This window comes from Natator depressus, chromosome 2 (assembly GCF_965152275.1).
Source record: "Natator depressus isolate rNatDep1 chromosome 2, rNatDep2.hap1, whole genome shotgun sequence".
Lineage (NCBI taxonomy): Eukaryota > Metazoa > Chordata > Testudines > Cheloniidae > Natator > Natator depressus.
In genome coordinates this window covers 34,743,078-34,764,890 of record NC_134235.1, presented here as the reverse complement: position 1 = coordinate 34,764,890, position 21,813 = coordinate 34,743,078, and the positions used below count along the sequence as shown (strand labels likewise).

The 21,813-nt window shown below is 40.8% G+C and overlaps 1 protein-coding gene across 2 annotated transcripts in view; it reads right to left on the bottom strand.

The window, feature by feature from the left end:
* Nucleotides 1–21,813, bottom strand: part of LRP12 (LDL receptor related protein 12) — a 107,398-nt gene that overhangs the window by 19,099 nt on the left and 66,486 nt on the right. For both annotated transcript variants that reach the window (XM_074943963.1, XM_074943964.1), the window contains 2 exons: nt 17,611–17,746; nt 15,229–15,431 (listed from right to left, as the gene is read on the bottom strand). In XM_074943963.1, the coding sequence (XP_074800064.1) occupies nt 15,229–15,431; nt 17,611–17,746 (339 nt within the window). The remainder of the gene's footprint in view (nt 1–15,228; nt 15,432–17,610; nt 17,747–21,813) is intronic.

Here is a 21,813-nt window from a genome sequence, read left to right as displayed (position 1 = left end):
CCATTCTTCTGCACTGAGACAGGGTTAAATAAACCAAGACCATCCCCAACAGGTGTTTGTCTAACCTGTTCTTAAAAACCTCCAGTGAATGGGTTTCCACTATCTCCCTAGGTAACCTGTTCCTAGGGAAGTAGTGGAATCACAGCAAAGGAGAGTTTTAAGGAGGGATCTGAAGGACGATAACAAGGTGGATTTGTGGATGTTTACCAGAAGTACTTCCCAGATGTGAAGGGCAGCATAGGAGAATGCACGAAGATGCTTGTTTGGAAATTTAACAAGTGGGTATCAGAAGCTTGTATCATGGGCCAACCATAGGCCAGAGATAACATCTCAGTATGATGAAACAAGATAGGTAGGGTGGGAGTTAGGCAGTGACGGATGGTGACAGTGAAGACAAGCAGCTTATATTTGATAATTTTTAGTTATTGATGCTGCCAGCCAAGTAAAATGCTCACTGGCAATTCATGTTTTATAGTATTGTGTGTTGTAATGCTGCTGAAAGCTGTAATGAAAATGGATGTTTGAGTGACCTTAGAAAGGGTTTGGGTGGTGCAGAGTCAAGTACAACAGCCAGAGCTAGAGCAGACAAACCAGAATGAGTGAACAGGAGAAGACCAGAATTCCCAGGGGATTCAAAGAGTCTAGTAAGCCATACATGGATTTACTAGGAACAAATCATACCAAACCAGCTTGATTTCCTTCTTTGACAAGGTAACTAGTTTGGTGGATAGGGGAAATGTGGTGGACATAATATACCTGGACTTTAGCGAAGCTTTTGACAGTCCCACACGACATTCTCATAAGTAAGTTGGAGACATGCAGGCTTGGTAGAACTACCATTAAGCGGATACATAATTGGTTAAACAACTGCAAACAAAGAGTAGCTATTAATGGAATGATGTCAGATTGGAGGGAGGTCTCAAGTGGGGTTTCACAGGGATATGTTCTGGGTCCGGTGTTACTTAACATCTTTATTAATTACCTGGAGGTAGGAATAGAGAGCATACTGATCTTATTTGCAGATGAGACAAAGCTGGGGGAGGGGAAATGCCAACACTTTGGAGGATAGAGATAAAATTCAAAAGGGATCTTGACAAATTGGAGAACTGGGCTATAGACAACAAAATGAAATTCAAAGACAAATGTAAGGCGCTACACTCGGAAGAAAAACCTAATGTACAAATACAGAATGGGGGAAAACTGGCTTGGCAGCAGTACTGCTGAGAAGGATCTGGGAATTGTGATGGATCACAACCTCAACACGAGTCAACAATACAATGCTGTTGCAAAAAAACAAATGCAATTTGGGTTTCATTAACCAGAGGCATAGCATGCAAGTCATGGAAGATGATAGTACTGCTCTGCTTGGCACTGGTTAGGTCACAGCTGGAATACTGTGTCCAATTTTGGACCCCAATGTATAGAAAAAATGTAGAGAAACTGGAAAGGATCCAGAGGTGAGTGACAAAGATGATCAAAGGGATGGAATGCAAGTCATATGAGCAAACTGGGTAGGTTTAGTCTGGAAAAGAGTCAATTAAGGGGGAGACATGATAGTGGTCTTCAAATAGGTGAAAGACTGCCATAAAAAAGATGGAGAAAAAATTCTCTCTCACCACAGAGGGCAGGACAAGAGACAATGGGTTCAAACTACAGCATAGCAGATTTAGATTAAATTTTAGGAAAAAACTTCCGAACAGTAGGACAATGGAACAAACTGCCCAGGGAGGTCATGGAATCTCCTTCACTGGAGGTTTTCAAAAAAAAAAAAAAAAAAAAAAAAAAAAAGGTTGGCTAGCCATATGTCTGGACCATCCAAGACAGAACAAATCCTGCATCTTGGCCAGGGGTTACACTAGATGACCCTTACAGCCATGGAGCCCCTTCTAACCCTATGGGCCTATGATTCTAAGATATATGGGCAGAACTGAGAGGGGAGTAGCACAATGCAGTAGCTGACATGAACCAAGGAAAAGAAGAGACAGGGGCTATGACAGGGCTCTTCGGTCTAGCAGACAAATGTATAAGAAATGGTTACCCACCTTTCTATAACTGTTCTTCTTAGAGATGTGTTGCACACATCCATTCCACTCTAGGTGTGCATGTGCCTTGTGCACAGATGTCAGGATGTTTTTTTCCCTTCAGTGGTACCTGTAGGGACGGCTTGAGAGCCCTGTGTTGCCACGTGCCACTGCGTGCTGGTATAAGAGGGCGGATCCACGCCCCGATTTCTCCCCAGTTCCTTCGTACTGGACATACTCTGATAGAGAGGTGAAGGCTGACAAGCCATGGAATGGATATGTGCAACACATCTTGATGAACTACTGTTACGGTAAGATAGGTAACCGTTTCTTCTTCTTCGAGTGATGGCTCATGTCAGTTCCACTGTAGGGGAGTCACCTATACAGCTACAGAGGGGAGTTTGGAGTCTATCTGAACAGTGATTGTAAAACCACCTGTCTGAAGCTGGCAACATCTCTGAATTGTCAGGTAATAGCATAATGAGAAGTGAAGGTGCTGGCTGAAGACCAATTTGCTATTTTACAAATGTCTGTAATTGGTACTCAACCAGGAAAGCTGAAGAAGCTGCTGGTGCTCTAGTGGAATGCACCAGTACTCTAGCTGCTGGGGTCATATTAATTAGTTGGTAGCATAAATGGATGCAGGAAGAGATCCAGAAAATTCTCTAGAAGGAAACTGGATTACCCTTAATTCTGTCCACAACTGTGACAAACAGCTGCACAGCAGTCTGGAATGATTTAGGATGCTCTAGGTAGAAAGTTAATGCTCTTTTCACATTGAATGAGTGAAGCCTTTCTTCATGCGTATGTGATGGGGTTTTTGAAAAAAATTGGGCGAACAGATGAGTACTTTTGTGAGGATTTTTGGGTGCAGCCTGCGATAAACCCTATCCTTATAAAAAAAAATTGTAAAAGTGGGTAAAGGAGAGCAAGTCATGAGGGTTTCAAAGGAGTGTCCCATTAGACTTGCCAGGACTTAGCTGAGATCCCAAGGAGGAATGGGGTCCCACACTTGAGGTTATCATTTGGCCAGGCCCTTCAGGAATTGAGTAAAAAGTGGTGGGAGAAAAGGGGCTTATTATCCATCCATATACGGAAAGCTGAGATAGCAGCCAAATGCACCCTTACAGAACTAAGGGATTCTGTTTTAGATCTAGAACACAGTCCAGCACAACATCCTGGTTTCGGCCACTTCTGCCAATCAACAAGGCAATATTGGAGCCGGTCAAGATTCACCTTTCTCATGAGACCAAATTGAGAAGCACTTATATTTAGCCAGGTAAGTGATCCTAGTTGAGGGTTTTCCACTATTTAGAAGTGCCTCCTGGACATTCTGTGAGCAGAACCTTCCAAAGGACATCCGTCAAAGCATCCATGCATGAGATGGAGAGTGTGGAGGCTGGAGTACAGAATGTGGTCGTGGTCTCGGGAAATTATGTCTGGATCCAATGGGAGGGATAGGAGGTGCTGGTGCACCACTGGTGCTATAAAGATGAGACGAGTATGGTTCTTTTTTATTTTGGATACTACTCTGAGGACAAAGGAATTGGAGGGAAGGTATATAGATGGCAATTCTCCCAAGACAGGAGAAAGGCATCTATTAGGGAGCCTGGGGCTGAGACTACTACTTTGGGAATCCATTCCAAGTTGGAAGATATGCCCAGACATATCATGGGCCAATGACCACTTGTGTTGATCAGTGAAGGATCAGCTCAGTTGATTTGCCATTGTATTCTGTTTCCTCAGAAAGTAAGTAGCTTTAAGGTGAATTGAATGGACTACAGAAGAGTCCTGACAGAGTTATTTTGATTGTGCTTCTCTTTGCCTGTTTAGATAAAACATGGCCGCCGAGTTGTCTGTCAGACAACATGGGGGAAGAAGATTAGGTGGACTAGACCTGTTGCTCTTAACTCTGACATTTACGTGAGCCTCTGAGTTCTGAAATGATCAAAACCATGAGTCTTCAGGGACTCAATGTGAGCTCCCCAACCTAGGGATGACAGGTCTGTGACTAGAGTGAGTGTTGGTAGTGTGGGAAGGAAGGGAACTCCCACACAAGCTTTTATAAGATCTGTCCACCAATCCAGAGACAAGACTAGCTCAGGCAATTGAACCACCTTGTCCAGGGCGTCACGATTCAGGGTATATATTTATGCTACCCATGTCTGTAGCACCCTGAGTCGCAGTCTGGAGCATTGTACTACATAGGTACATGTTGCCACGTGACCTAACCGACTGAGGCACTTGCATGCTGTTCTGAGTGGGTAAGCTTTCATTTGAAGTACTAGTTTTTGAATGGTTTCAAATCTGGTTTTTGGCAGAAAAGCCCTGGCCTTTGTGGAGTAGAGGACTTCTCCATTGAATTCTATTGTCTGTGCAGACTTCAGTATTAATTTTTCTCAATTCACTAGGAGCCACAGGGTGTTGAATATGGATAGAGCAGTTGATATGCTAGACAGGACTGATACTCTGATCGACCGCAGATAAATTAGTTGTCCATTACCCCTAATTTTTGAAGATTAGCTGCTAACACCATAATGCATTTCATGAATACCTGAGGAGCAGCTGCCAGGCCAAACAGAAGTACTGTGAACTGATAGTGACAGCCATTCACCAAGAATGAGAAACTTTAGATGGTCAAGACATATTGATATGTAAGAAAGCGCCCCTCAAGTCAACGGCAGCATACCAGTCTCCTTGTTCCAAGGAAGGGACAATTGATGCTAGGGTAACCACACGGAATTGTATTTTCTTCAGGAATTTGTTCAACTCTCTTACATCTAAAATGGAGCTGATGCCTCCTTTTAACTTGGGGATCATGAAATAAAAGGAATAAAAGCCTTTCCCCCTGGGTTCAATGGTACTCCTCTTTGGCCCCTGTCTGAAGAAGAGATTGGACCGCCTGTTGAAGAGAATGGTCCCTGAAGAAGGACGGTGGTGAGGGAGGGGTTTGAAGTAAATTGGATGGCATACCCCCATTCCCTTGTGCTTAAGATCCAATGGTCTGATGTTATGTGGATCCAGGTACTTAGGAAGCAGGACAAGCAACTGGTAAATACAAAAAAGGGGAACAGACAGAAGCGAGAAGACTGGTATTCTGTCCTCAACAACTTTGTCAAAATGCCTGCTTGGAGGAGGCAGCTGGACAGGATAAGCCTGGGGATGCTGAAGGGGACAGTGATGGAGTGTGCCTTCTATAATTCCTTCTTATTTTCCTGGATCCTGGGAATGGGGAGCAAAGCTAGGATGTTGAAAAATTGTTGTTGGAAGTGCTTTCTTTTTGTCACTGAAGTGTACATTCCAAAGGCTCTGAGTGTTGCCCTAGAATCTTTAAGGCTGCGAAGCCTGTCATCAATTTTCCCAGAGACAAGAGTAGGACCCTTCAAACAGAAGGTCCTGTACGGTCTGTTGGACTTCTGCAGGTAGTCGGGACGATTACTGATGCCATGTTTTGAGCTGCTGAATCTCCACTATACGGACTGATCTGGAGAGCAGTCCTGGTGACCAGTTTACCCTCCTCCACCATTACTGAGAATTCTTGTTTGCAATCCTCTAGTAACCTGTCCTTTAATTTAGCAACGTTCTCCCAAAGCGTGTAGTCATATTGACTCAGGAGCGCCTGCTAGTTTGCGATCTTGAGCTGCAGACCCTGAGATAAAAGGTACAGCACCAAAAGTTAAATCCCTGCAAGCTGCATGGAAACTTTTTAAAGACACCATAATAGAGACTCAACTTAAATGTATACCCCAAATTAAAAAACATAGTAAGAGAACCAAAAAAGAGCTACCATGGCTAAACAACAAAGTAAAAGAAGCAGTGAAAGGCAAAAAGGCATCTTTTAAAAAGTGGAAGTTAAATCCTAATGAGGAAAACAGAAAGTAGTATAAACTCTAGCGAATGAAGTGTAAACATATAATTAGGAAGGCTAAAAAAGAATGTGAAGAACAGCTAACCAAAGACTCAAAAAGTAATACCAATTTTTTTTTTGTAAGTACATCAGAAGTAGGAAGCCTGCTAAACAACCAGTGGGGCCACTGGACGATCGAGATGCTAAAGGAGCATTCAAGGACGATAAGGCCCTTGCGGAGAAACTAACTGAATTCTTTGCATCGGTCTTCATGGTTGAGGATGAGAGGGAGATTCCCAAATCTGAGCCATTCTTTTAAGGTGACAAATCTGAGGAACTGTCCCAGATTGAGGTGTCACTACAGGAGGTTTTGGAACAAATTGATAAATTAAACAGTAATAAATCACCAGGACCAGATGGTATTCACCCAAGAGTTCTGAAGGAACTCAAATATGAAACTGCAGAAATACTAGAACTGTGGTTTGGTAACCTATCATTTATATCAGCTTCTGTACCAAATGACTGGAGGATAGCTAATGCAATGCCAATTTTTTAAAAAGGGCTCCAGAGGGGACTCTGGCAATTACAGGTCGGTAAGCCTGACTTCAGTATCAGGCAAACTGGCTGAAATTATAATAAAGAACAAAACTGTCAGACACATAGATGAACATAATTTTTTGGGGAACAGTCAACATGGTTTTTCTAAAGGAAAATCATGTCCCACCAATCTACTAGAATTCTTTGAGGGGGTCAACAAGCATGTGGACAAGGGGGATCTAGTGTATATAGTGTATTTAGATTTTTAGAAAGCCTTTGACAAGGTCCCTCACCAAAGGCTCTTAAGCAAAGTAAGCGGTCATGAGATAAGAGGGAAGGTCCTCTCATGGACTGGTAACTGGTTAAAAGATAGGAGACAAAGGGTAGGAGTAAATGGTCAGTTTTCAGAATGGAAAGAGGTAAACAGTGGTGTCCTCTAGGGGTCTGTACTGGGACCAGTCCTATTCAACATATTCATAAATGATCTAGAAAAAGGGGTAAACAGTGAGGCAAAATTTGCAGACGATACAAAACTACTCAAGATAGTTAAGTCCCAGGTAGAATGTGAAGAGTTACAAAAGGATCTCTCAAAACTGGGTGACTGGGCAACAAAATGGCAGATGAAATTCAATGTTGATAAATGCAAAGTAATGCACATTGGAAAACATAATCCCAACTATACATACTGTCACAGGGTTGGGCCAGATGGCTACAGGAGAGTGATCCTATTGGGATCCAGGAAGTGGGCGGGCGGAAGCCCACCCACTGCTAAAGGATCCCCCCTTCAGCCCTAAGCGGAGGATCCACAGGACCTGGAAACCAAGTAATTCCGGGGGACAACTAATGAAATAACAGGGACAGGAGTGCGGTCAAAGGGTCAAACAAAGGGAACCAGATGGTACACCGAGCAGAGAACCCTGGACAGCGCCCACTGCTCCTCGAAGGTCTCAAGGGAGTCAGTGGATGCTGCCCAGAGGAACTCTGCCTGGATACGCAAATGGATGGAGGATCAGAAATAGGCCCCACAGTCACAGGAGACTCCATTGGCCAACCTCCTCACCCTGGTTTTATAGATGGCAATTTTAGCCAGGGCCAGGAGGAGGTTACCAGGAGGTCCCGTGACTTTGCGGGGCCACGGATAGGGAGTGCATAAATAAAAAGGTGAGGGGGAAAGTGCAACCAAAATCTTAACAAGATGTCTAAGAGGAGCTGGAATAGGGGCTGCAGCCTGGTGCACTCCAAGTAAAGTGTGATAGAAGGCAACTGATAGAAGGCAGATATATTAGCCCCAGATTAAGCAGGTCCCTTTCCCCTGGGTAAGGTAACAGGGGCAGTTCCAGAACAATCAGGAACTTGCTGGAACCAATTAAGACAGACAGGCTAATTAGGATACCTGGAGCCAATTAAGAAGCTGCTAGAATAAATTAAGGCAGGCTAATCAGGGCACCTGGTTTAAAAAAGGACCTCACTTCAGTCAGTGCAAAGCGCGCAAGGAGCTGAGAGCGAGAGGGTGTGCTGCTGGAGGACTGAGGAGTACAAACGCTGTTTGGCATCAGGAGGAAGGTCCTGTAGTGAGGATACAGAAGGTGTTGGGAGGACGCCATGGGGAAGTAGCCCAGGGAGTTGTAGCTGTCACACAGGTGTTACACAAAACACTATAGACCACTGTGATCCACAGGGCCCTGGGCTGGAACCTGGAGAAGAGGGCGGGCCCGGGTTCCTCCCCATCCCCCCAACTCCCTATTGGAGGAGTTGACCTGGACTGTGCGTCCCACCAGAGGGGAAGGTCCCTGGCCTGTCCCCCGATCCACTAGGTGGACCAGCAGAGACTGTGGGGATTGTTCTTCCTTTTCCCCATGCTGGCCAGTGATGAGGTTAGCTGAGTGAACAGCAAACCTCTGAGGCAAGCAAATCCACCAATAAGCACAGGATCCACCAAGGCAGAGGAGGAACTTTGTCACGCTATAAAATGATGGGGTCTAAATTAGCTTTTACCACTCGAGAAAAATCTTGCAGTCATTGTTGATAGTTCTCTGAAAACAACTACTCAATGTGCAGCAGCAGTCAAAAAAGCTAACAGAATGTTGAGAATCACTAAGGAAAGGATAGATAAGACAGAAAATATTATTGCCACTATATAAATCCATGGTACGCCCACATCTTGAATATTGTGTGCAGATGTGGTTGCCCCATCTCAAATAAGATGTATTGGATTTGGCAAAGGTTCAGAAAAGGGCAACAAAAAAGATTAGGGGTACAGAACAGCTGCTGTGTGAGGAGAGATTAATAAGACTGGGACTTTTCAGCTGGAAAAAGAGACGACTAAGGGGGGATATGATAGAGAGCTATAAAATCATGACTGGTGTGGAGAAAGTAAATAAGGAAGTGTTATTTACTCCTTCTCATAATATAAGAACTAGGGGCCACCAAATGAAATTAATAGGAAGCAGGTTTAAAACAAACAAAAGGAAGTATTTTTCACACAACATACAGTCAACCTGTGGAACTCTTTGCCAGAGGATGTTGTGAAGACCAGGACTATAACAGGGTTAAAAAAAGAACTAGGTAACTTCATAGAGGATAGGTCCATCAATGGCTATTAGCCAGGATGGGCAGGGATGCTGTCCCTAGCTTCTGTTTGCCAGAAGCTGGGATGGGCGACAGGGGATGGATCACTTGATGATTACCTGTTCTGTTCATTCCCTCTGGGTCACCTGGCATTGGACACTGGGCTAGATGGACCTTTGGTCTGACCCAGTATCGCCGTTCCTATGTTCTTAATAAAGTTTGTAACCAAACAAGTCTAGTTTTTTTGAGTCCTTGTTTTTAGGGGCGGAGGCTTGTCGTCTGTCTTTCCTACTTGTTTGCAGCTGCCATCACAAAAGAACCTGGGAAGGGATTAGTGTAAAAATACTCATACCCATTAGAGTGGACGAAGTATCTCCTCTCAGATTGTTTTACTGTGGGAGTCAGGGAAGAGAGTATGACAAAGAATTTTGACCGGCTCCATGACTGCCTTGTTGACTGGCAGAGGTGTCTGACACCAGGATGTCTACCAACTTGTGAGAACCCTCACATACCTCTTCTACCTGGATGCCGAGCACTGAGGCCACTTATCAGGAGGTTTTGATGGTCCTTGTGGTCTTCTGGAGGAGGTGACTCTCCCACTGAGTCAATAGCTTCATCTGGTGATGAAGAAAAGGATGCAACTAGCATCTGAGGTGGGGGCAACTCCATAATCTGTGATGGAGAATCTAGTTGATAAGGGTCTGGTTGGCCAGGACCCGTCACAGTACTGGACACTGGAGAGTGACATTCTTAGTACCCAGTCCCTATCTCAACATCGGGTACCGGGGAATGACGTTGCTGGTGCCATCATGTCGGATGCGCTCCCCACGAGTGTCATGATGAGGTTCTGGCAGAGGATAGACATATCATGGAGCCCAGAGTGGCCACTAGTATGGACCTGGAACCCATCCTTGTCCGGGCCATTGCCCCTTCAGAAAAGGCCACTCTTGGTGTTGTGGCACTGTCCATGATCCTGATAATTGTAAAGGAGGGTAAGCGCTGTGTCCCAGCCTCGGATGAGGAATCAGAGTCTTCCGATGATGGAGGCTCTGATGCAGGTGGTACCAGAGAAAGGTATCCTGAACCTGGGAATGGCGGTACTGGAGAAACCATGGGATAAACCTTTTGATAAAACTGGTTTGAGAAGAGATCTAAGTAGTAGTACTATGGGTTCTCGGTGAGGTGAGGAACCAGTTGGACAGTTTTAAATGCGAATTGGTACTAAGAAGCTAAGCAAGTCTCTTGCAGATGTATAACACCCCAGACTGCTGGCCCCTCAAATGTTTCTCAGGGGACAGCCTTGATGGACCTGTCACAGGCTCCAAAGGCAGCAAAGCCCTCTTAGGAGGTGAGGCTTCTGGAGAAGTTCTCTGAGCCTCACCCTGAGTAGAGTCCTCACCTCTGTCCTACATCGGTACAGCGGTAGATGAATGAGACGCTGAATCTGAGGAAGGTCTGGGTCTCTTCTTCGGTACTGGGGAACTTTGAGCCTGGTGGAGCATGCCATGCCAATACTGAAGTACTTGAAGCACTCTTCCAATGTGATGACTTGGCCAGCGGGGAGTCAAAGTGCTGTTTCCATAAGCAAGCACTTAAGCCTCAATGCTCTATCCTTTTTTGAATGGGGTTTGATGCCCTTGTCAATGTGACACTTGTCCCTAACATGGGCCACACCCAAGCACTTCAAAGTGAATGAGGACTATTGACTGGCACAGGCTTTGAATGTGTCCCACAGGACTTAAATCCTAGGGAGCGAGGCATCGTTCTAGTACCGAGTCTGGTACCAAAAGGAAAGAATTGGTCCCAAAGAATACAAAAACAAAACCTGGCATTAACTTACTTGAAAACTAACACTAATTAATTTCAACTATTTACAACGAGTGAGGGATAGACGTGTTTACTCAAGTGTGAGATTGCTCCAACAACTGTCACTGGAGGTAAGAAGGCACTAAGGAGGGTTGGGAGCAGCTCCAACCTCTTATACCAGCATGCAGTGTTGTGCAGCGACAGGGGACAAGCGAACCACCCCTACGGGCACTGTTGAAGGAAGAAAATCTCCAACATCTGTGCATAAGGCGCACACACAACTACAGTGGAACTGACATGTGCCATCACTCGAAGAAGGAACATGTTGAAGGTGGACGTTTAGATTAGAAATAAGGCATACATTTTTAATATTGAGGGTAATTAATCACAGAAAAGTCTTAACAAGGGCTGAGGGGGATTCTCCATCACTGGAAATTCTTAAGTCAAGGCTGGATGTTACTCTAAAAAATATGCTCTAATTCAAACATGAATTAATTCACATAAGTTTTATGGTTTGTGTTATACAAGAGGTCTAGACTTGATGATCACAAGGGTCCCTTCTGGGCTTATGATCTATGAATCACCAAACTTGCCAAGAATGGTGCTCATTAATGCTGGTTGTAATGGTGGCATAAATATGTTTCCTCGTCAGCTGATTTTGTGATATGGACACGCATCAACTCCACTCCCATATAGATTAATGATCAGATACTGTTATTGAACTGGCTGACCCAAATCAAATAGAAACTAATTTAGTTTATAGCTGGGTAGCTGAAGTATTGTAATGAGGTGTACTTTTGCCTTTTGTAAGTAAGCCACCACAGGTGGTACAAGTCTGTTGACACGACAAGATACCATTACTACTACTTATTTTCAGAGTGTTTGATTTTTTTTATTTCTTCAACATTTCTCTACTCATGATTAGGTATACTACATGGCAAATTACTATCATCACACAATGAATAATTTTTAGTCATAATTATGCATTATATACTTCCTATTAATAAGAGATTTCATTTTAAGAAACATAAGTGGGTACTTTTAGTGCTGCACACAATTATCAGATGTCAGTTATTTAGATGATGTTAGTATTCTTTAGCCACTGCAGAAGTACAAACTAGGGGCCTAATGTTACAACCTTTACTCATGGCAAATATATCCATTTAAGTTAATCACATCTTACTGTGTTTTCTACTGACCGTCTAGAAAGAAACATAGTGACCATTGCCTCAGCTATAGTGTAGACTTGTTTCAGTGAAATAACAGCTCTCTGCAATAGCTGCTTAAATGTACACATAATAACAGCTGGTATGTTTGAATGCTCAGAGGAAACTATGTTTGCGTTTCAAGATCTCCCTGTACAAACAGCAGGGTTCATACAGAGACAAGATTGGTGTGGATCTCCCAGTCCTTCCTTGTGCAAAGGACGCTTGAGGACTGCTTTAGTCAACTGAAGCAGCTACCGTACTAAATTTAAAGTTGAACATCTTCAAAACGGTGCATCAAGTTTATTAAAAAGTTAAAAGGAAACTAGTAGCTCAGGACCAAAATTTAGATTTATGTAAAGACTGTCTAACAACATAAATTAGTAAAAATATTTTGAATTAAAAAATGCCTGACAACAGTTTTGGATTTAAGCATTCCCTGAAGTGTTTGCAACTTGAACACTACAACAGTGCACTGGTTAAAAAAAAAAATAAAAATAAAAAAATAAAAAAAAAATCACTGTATGTAGAAACTAAGTCAAACTGGATTCTTTTTATTGTCTAAACTGAATAAAATGGATTAAGTTAAAAAACAACATAAATCATGAGAGGTTAGGTCTGTATATCTGTCTGTGCAATATATGATTGCCTTATGTCCTCAGGAGTAAGATCAATGGTGCGTAACACACAAGGCATCATAGTTTGAAGTACTTATTTTCCTGTTAAGTTTGCTGTATCCCTCTCGTTGCATAGCGTTAAATGCATTTCGCTTCAGCTTCTCCGAAAGAATTATTCTAACACCATGTCATCATAAAAAACATAAGTCAGATGATAGCCTCCCTTGCCCTTCTTTTAAAGCCAGAGAGCAACCAGGCAATCTACTCTCTGCCCCGCTACCAGCTTCCCTTTCTCTCCAATGGGAGAAATGGCAGCTCAAGAATTGCCCTCCAGGCTGGGCAAGGAGTCCCTGCCAAACTCTATTACCTACTGAGGATTACCTAATAGGTCATATGCACAGAGAGTAATTTATCAGAAAGAGATTAAATTTGTACATTTTTGCATGCACCATTGTTAATCTAGTACCAAGTTTGGACTAAGTACTCAATTATACCAAGTTTGAAATTTGTATTTACAGCCATTTGAGATACAAAATAAAAAAAAATTAAACCTAGATATCTAAAAAGTACTTCCTTCCTCTTCCCACAGACACTTAAGCAACACAAAAAAGTGAAACAATTTACTTAAAAACTTTACTAAAAGTATTCAATTTTGAGGTTCAGAATTTCAAGCCCAAGCAATTTTTAAAAAAAATTATGGGTGGCTAAACAGGCTGATTTATAATGGAACTCTTTTCAACCTAATTCACTTTGTTCATTACCATAAACTCTAGATCAGCAGTTATATTTTAAAGTTCCCAACCTATTAAAATACTTCAGGCAATGTATATTTCCCTTCCATCACAATGCACCATTACTTGAGTGTACAAGATACCATATTTTTGATGCTGCTGAAAGGAACTGTGCAGGTTATAAAATCTAGACTAGAAGAAACTTTAATGTACTAAGTAGGTCTGTCAAGTGATTAAAAAAATTCATCACAATGAATCGTGCTGTTAAACAATAAAAGAATACCATTTATTTAAATATTTTTGGATGTTTTCTACATTTTCAAATATATTGATTTCAGTTACAACACAGAATACAAAGTTGTACAGTGCTCACTTTATATTTATTTTTGATTACGAATAATTGCACTGTAAAAAACAAAAGAAATATTATTTTTCAATTCACCTAATACAAGTACTATAGTGCAATCTCTATCACGAAAGTTTAACTTACAAATGTAGATGGACCAAAAAAACCTGCATTCAAAAACAAAACTATGTAAAACTTTAGAGCCTCGAAGTCCACTCGATCCTACTTCTTGTTCAGCCAATCGCTCAGACAAGCAAGTTTGTTTACATTTGCAGGAGATAATAATGCTGCCTGCTTCTTGTTTACAAGGTCACCTGAAAGTGAGAACAGGCATTTGCATGGCACTGTTGCAGCCAGTGTCGCAAGATATTTACATGCAAGATGTGCTAAAGATTCATACGTCCCTTGATACTTCAACCACCACTCCAGAGGACATACGTCCATGCCGATGACAGGTTCTGCTCAATAATGATCCAAAGCAGTGCAGACCAATGCATGTTCATTTTCATCATCTGAGTCAGACGCCACCAGCAGAAGGTTGATTTTCTTTTTTGGTGGTTTGGGTTCTATAGTTTCCACATTAGAGTGTTGCTCTTTTAAGACTTCTGAAAACATGCTCCACACCTTGTCCCTCTCAGATTTTGGAAGGCACTTCAGATTCTTAAACATTGGGTTGAGTGCTGCAGCTATCTTTAGAAATCTCACATCGGTACCTTCTTTTCTTTTTGTCAAATGTGCAGTGAAAGTGTTCTTAAAATGAACAACATGTACTGGATCATCATCTGAGACTGCTATAACAGGAAATATATGACAGAATGCAGGTACAACAGAGCAGGAGACATACAATTCTCCCTCAAGGAGTTCAGTCACAAATTTAATTAACGCATTTTTTTTTAACAAGCATCATCAGCATGGAAGCATGTCCTCTGGAATGATGGCTGAAGCATGAAGAGGCATATGAATCTTTAGTGTATCTGGCACGTAAATATCTTGCGATGGCAGCTACTACAGTGCCATGCGAACACATGTTTTCACTTTCAGGTGACACTGTAATTAAGAAGTGGATAGCATTATCTCCTGTAAATGTAAACAAACTTGTTTCTCTTCGCGACTGGCTGAACAAGAAAAAGGACTGAGTGGACTTGGAGGCTCTAAAGTTTTACATTGTTTTGTTTTTGAGTGCAGTTATGTAACAAAAAACCTTACATTTAAGTTACAATCTCATGATAAAGAGATCGCACTACAATACTTGTATGAGGTGAATTGAAAATACTATTTCTTTTGTTTTTTACAGTGCACATATTTGTAATAAAAAATTATATAAAGTGAGCATTGGACACTTTGTAATCTGTGTTTTAATTGAAATCAATATATTTAAAAATGTGGAAAAACATCCAAAAATATTTAATAAATGTCAGTTGGTACTCTATTGTTTAACAGTGCGATTAATCGTGATTAATTTTTTTTTAGTTAATCACGTGAGTTAACTGCGATTAATCAACAGCCTTAGTAATAAGAAAACATATCAATGGTCCTTATATGAAACATACCAGCAAAGTAGGCCAATCTGAAGCCTTTCCTAGAGATAGTGTCATCCGAATGAAATCTGATCCAAACATGGTCTTGTGAAGAGATGTATGGTGATGGAATGGAGGAGCCACATGCTCTATAACCTTCCACATTCTTGTAGGTTCCTATTGTTAACCAATCCGAACTGCATCGTCGAGATCCCTGAACATCAAAATCTTGAAAACTGCAAAAGATACAAAGAGTCAAACTTTGCTAATGAAGTGGCTATTTTACAAGTTATTTGATAAATTATTTCTGTTTAAAATGGAAATGAGTGGAAGGAGTTTTACTGGTCTGACGTTGAAAAAACTAAGAAAATGGTCAGTCCTTCTGCAGACAGAATTTTACTACACACTTTGTAATGATGTAACGGAGATGGTCTTTCCATTACCAGGATCCTAGATATCCACATGCTTGTAATTCCCCACCCATACCAAGCAGTTAGGCTATTGCCCCTGACACTTAGCAACTTCTGTGTTTGACAGAATTTTAGCTTTCATTTTAAAAAAGGTTTTAACTCTTCCGGTTGCAAAGATACTTTTTATAGGCCCAATCTCTAATGATTTTGAAATCATATTAAGATATTTTATTTAAACCACATCCCAACATTGTTTCAGCTAAAGCAGCTTCCTATGATTGGGCTTGCCATTGTAGATGGAGCCAAACTGTATGAGAATTATTATTTTTAAAATAATTTGGCCCTGTCCACACTAGCTGACTGAACTGTGCTAGATCCTGTGCTAGATCCACTAAAAAGACAGTTGAGTCACGAGACTCCATTACCACAGAGTGGTTTGGCTCCCAGCCATACATATCTTTGTGCCTCGGCAAAAGTAGGCCAGTGCAGAGAACAAAGCACTAGACCAGAAACGCTAATAAAACGCAGTACATTGATAGAAGAAAGCTAGCGCTGACGTATAACAAACCTTATAAACCTAACTTAGAATAAAGATTTTAGGAAACATTTTTTGTGGTTGAACAGTGGCATCCACTGTACCCTGCAACTTCATGACATGCCAATGTAAAAAAAAAGATTTGGGTAGAAATAAAAGCTCTGAACTGAAACAATTTTTAAAAGACTACATTCTTAGCCAAATATTTATTTTGACAGAACCCTTCTTTCTGCCTGGGTCAGCAAGTCTGCACTGGGAACAAACAAAATCTGCAGCTAAAGCAGTTTCATAATCAGCACTGGACAGTGTACAGTCCCAGTTCTAACTTGTAAATTGTTGTTAAAACAAATTTTGATTTCCCTGGAAGTTATGGCGGGACGGGGAGTGTGTGAACTGATAAGTACCTGAACATATGGTACAGAAGACAGGACATTATTTCCTCTATAAACTTACAAGGTATATGAAATAGATATCAAAAAATAAAAGTAAACCTTCACAAAATGTGTAACTGTTGCCTGTGATTATTTTAGATTTCTAGAAGATGAAATCTATCAACATTGCAGCATTTTGGAATTTCCCATGTACTTTTTAAAAAAACGTTGACAAAACTGATGGATCGTAGAGCTACAGAGAAATTAAAAGCAAATTGAATAAGTATGAAAGCATGACCACTATTATGAACTTGTGGTTTAAAAAAAACTAAGCCAAAAGAAATTATTAATGGAAAAGCTGCAACAACTTTGTCTCTTCAGCACCAATGACTATATTAAAATGATCAAGTTTTCCATTATAACTTACCACTGAATGCAGGCATTCTATTTGACATTTATAAAATTAGCATTCTGTTTATTCCTTCTTTTGAGCACTTACATATAGAGCCCTGCGCATATACAAAATTTGTATCTGCATCGGATCCACAATCCGCAAAAATGATCCACGGGTATCCACATCTGGATACCTGCGGATATAAAGTGGATATCCGCGGATTTTCAGGGCTCCATTTACATAAACCCTGAATAACTTACTTGTACACCCAAAACTCCTACCACTTTCTCCGAGAAATTTGCATCAGATTTTCTGAAGTGCTCAGACCCAGACCTCGAGCCATGTTTCAGGTCTTCAGAAGCACTCAGATCCCATTCATGTATCTAAATTAAGTGACCAATTTTTAAAAAACAACTCAGCATTCAGTAGCCCCCATTCCTTTCAATGGTAGCTGCTGGGTACTGCGCTCTTTTGAAAATCTCGGCCTTTGAGTACAGCGAGATTGCAGAATTGGGCCCAGGTGACAAATGCTACAAGCCAAAAGTAGAAGTAAAATAGCTGTAGAAAAATATAAAGACAGATCTTGGGGTTAACACTACAAATACTGAATTCTGAATAGAGGAGGCTGAGAAATAAGTAATTCATAGTTAGCAATATGCAATTAATGACTATTCAATACACCAGGGTGGTACAAAGCAAAATTACCTTATAGTGATGATTTCCCCTGGGTTTGCATGGATATACCAGCTACAGTTGATTCTGGCAGGATATTCAAAAGGCCAGCCTGGACTCGTGATTACCCCACTTGGTGCTCTAATTTGTTCTGGACTATCTCCACAAGCTGAAAGATATTGAAAGAAATTTACTCACTACATATTTCGAAAACTAGCAAAACAAAATGAATCAAAGTTTACCAGAAAATAAAATAAAAAATTCTACTTTCACAGATTAAAACCATTGTATCAGTAGAAAGCAATGACATTAAGTCTGGATAACCACAGCCAGTATGGCCCATGAAGGGCACACGTCAGAATACTTATCTAGAAAGAGGTGTTTCCTGGCTTCCAATCCATGCTCAACTATCAATCCCAACTGTCGCAATCTTCCTCCATGCCCTTGGTCTTGCTACAAGCAACATACACCTGAGTTTCCCCATCTGTAGAATGGGGATATCACTATCTAGCTGGTGAGGGTGTTACTTGGATTACCCCCCACAGGAGACTTCGGTGCAGAGTATGCCATTTTCTCTAATTCACACTAAAAGATTGGAAAGAATCTACCACAACCCTTTTAATGCACACCACCACACTCCTCCCTCTTTTGGTTAGAGTTTCTCTTCAATATGAGAATTGGAACATCCTTGAAAATCTGACTCCTGATTTGCATGGGGTATGCTCACCTTTAAGAAAGCAATACTGTCTAAAGTGAGGCATACAGTAATGTGGGACATGATGCATTCTTTCAGTAAAATTAAACTATGGTACTCAGACACTATAGATGCTTTAGGAAAGAGTGCAATAAAGAAAAAAATAATAAATAGGTGAAATCCACCTGTGTGTGGAGAGCCAGCACAAAGCCCATCCACCACTTAAACCATATTTTGAGGAGTAAGTTGGATCTAAGTAGTCTGCACGGAGGTGAATTTTCCTCATGATAGCAAGTGCTTTGAAAGCAAAGTACTGACTGTGCTCAATATTAGAGTCAGAGTTTAAGGTCAGAAGGATTCACCAGATCATCCAGTCTGACAGCCTGTATATCACAGATCAGTACCACACTGCACACACACACACGAAACCCAACAAATGAAATCAGGCCAAAATACTACAGCCCACAGGAGATAAGATTATTAAATGCCATAGACAGAGAGTAGGAGGGACTGAAGTGCACCAATGCTTGAGAAAAGGTTAAGTCTGATAATGCTGATGAGTGATCTGATCCACACACTGTAGAGGAAGGCGAAAAAAACCAAACAAACCAACACTGCCAACCTGACCTGGGAGGAAATTCCTTCCCAAATCCACATATGATGATCAGTTAGACCCTGAGCATGTGAGCAAGAACCAGTCAGACAAGCACCTGAGAGAGAGAATGCTCAGTGACACCTCAGAGTCCTGGCCCACCCTGCCCAATGTCCCATCTCCAGTAGCGGTCATCTCTCATTCTCTGATGCTCCAGAGAAAGGAAACCAGCCTCTCCCTCCAAGAACCATTTGGGGGGATCCATTCCTGACCTCTGCAGGTGGTCACTTGTCAAAACCTTTGCTTAATTGCATTTACTTCTGGGACTCATTCCACCTCTGGACTGCAGTGACTACAAAAAATATTTCAGCTTTGCTCTCATGATCCAGGTAGCCACTATACATAATTATACCGTATAATTCAGTCGTGTTTTTCTCTATACCAATTTTGCTAACTTTTGCAATGTTATTGCAAATCTTGCTACACTGTTTTTTCTTTAAGCCCTAGACAAAGCCATTTGAACACTCCAGAAGCTAGGCTTTCATTTTCAACAGTTCATTGCTCTCCTGGTTGCAGATCTGGTTCAAAAAGCGGAAGGCACATGGAGAATTTTTTACTATAAAATATCTCAATTTTGCGCACAATTTTTTGTTTTTTGAATGTTTGGAATTGGCAATATTACTATAATTTCAACTCATATATTCCCACACACTAGAGGTAGTCAAACTTTTACAAGAAATATGAAATTTTGGGAATCATTTTCATTATGGACTGATTTTTTCAAAATTGTTTTGTGGATTTATAGATTTTTGTTTCAAAGTTGATCATTTTCAAAGACAACATTTTCAAAATCATTTGGCTATGACCAATCAAAATTGGCAACACAAAAAATACAACAAACGAACACAAAATAATTAACAAAAACGTGAGCTAAGTGGTCCAGAGAGGTTTCCGGTGTCATATAATAATGGACCACATAAAAGATTCAATTTATAATCTGAATAAAAAATTTTAAGACAATTAACTGGTTTCACAATTCCCGCCCCCTCCCCAGAAACAGGCCATTTAAAAAAATAAAATAACAAAAAACCCACCACACTTTTGTTTGAAAATGGTGGGCTAACTGTAACATACACACTATAGTTGTGATAACCTCCACCCCTTTCCCAACTTTAATATTCTGGTATGGCACAATCAATGTAAATCCATTTCTTTCAAGAGCTATGAAGTTTAAAAAAACCATTCAAATACTGGCAAATGTGCTTACCTTCTCTTTACCAGAATAAATATAATCAAGTAAAACAAGTTCATTTTGAGTATAAGAAAAAATTGCTTACAAAAAGTAGTAATTTTTTAAAAAGCTATATAATTAAATAGATGAGTTATATAGAGGTGCCATATTTATGGTACACATAAGATTTGGCTAACTATATGGAAAAAAAAGCAAATATCAAAATAAAGAAATATATCTTTTTATTCAGTATTCAATAAATTGTTCACTTAGTAAAAGTTAATTGGTTTAGTTTTCAGGAAACCCCATAGGTGGTGCTCTTACCCCATTATACTTTGGAATGTTAAATGCATTTCTATGTGCTAGCACTGAAATACACACTGTTTGTGTTTGATACTCATGTTACTGACAAGAATCAGACTCCGTGAATAGCAAGAAAAATGATTTTTAAAAGTTTACTATTTTCCTTGAATATCCTATTAACATGAACAAAAAACCACAGAGTAAGAGACGAAAAACACATCTAAAGATTTTAAATGAAACGTTATTCTTGACAAGTACTTTATTACTGACAAAATACAGACCTTAACTAAAAGTAGTTTATTTCAAGTAAAACACACACAATTAGAAAATCCATCTGGTTTTGCATGTTTGCAACCTGACATATAGAACTTTGCTATATGACACATTTTAAGAAACTTTTGAATTTGCTTACATATATAATATCATGGCAAGTGAAACACTGTTAGAACCCCAAAATATGCACCAAAACATCTGTTCATCAAATTTGTGAAGCTGAACTTTCTAAAACTCTACATTCATTACAAGACATGCATAACTCATTTATTAAGAAAAGGTTGTCCCCAAAACAGGCAATAGCTGTAGATCTATTAAGAAATTGTCTTACAACCTCTTCCCATTCTCAATACAATGTTTCCCCCTGTACAAAACTCCCCAACCACCCACAATTAACCTCTCCCAGCCATTTGCTAAAGAAATTAAATTGTAACAGTAAGTCATTTGTGCAAATGATGGCACCAAAAACAATTTTCACTTGTTATGCAAGTTTTTTAAAAAACATCGACATGAAAATTCTGTTCGTTTAGTATTATCAGTAAGAAAGTTGCAGTATTTATTAGCTATATAACTGACAAATTCCACAGACCGGTATTAGTATAAGGCCTTGAAACATGGCAAAAGATTGTTTCAATGCCTTAAAAGCATGTACATTGAAGCATATTATGACTACTGGGCATGAGTAGGGCCCTACCAAATTCATGGCCATGGAAAACATGTCATGGACCACGAAATCTGGCCTCCTCCCATGAAATCTGGTCTTTTATGTGCTTTTCTCTATACAATACAGATTTCAAGGGGGGGATCAGCGTTTCTCAAATTGAGGGTCCTCACCGAAAAGCGAGTTGCAAGGGGGGGGGATGTCACAAGGGGGTCACAGTATTTTAAGGGGGTCACGGTATTGCCACCCTTACTTCTGTGCTGTCTTCAGAGCTGGGTGACCGGAGAGCAGCGGCCATCGGCTGGGCGCCCAGCTCTGAAGGCAGTGCCCTGCTAGGAGCAATGCAGAAGTAAGGATGACAATACCATACCATACCATGCCACCCTTACTTCTGTGCTGCTGCCTTCAGAGCTGGGTGGTCGGAGAGTGGCGGCTCCCAGCCAGCAGCCGCTGCTTTCCAACTGCCCAACCCTTAAGGCAGT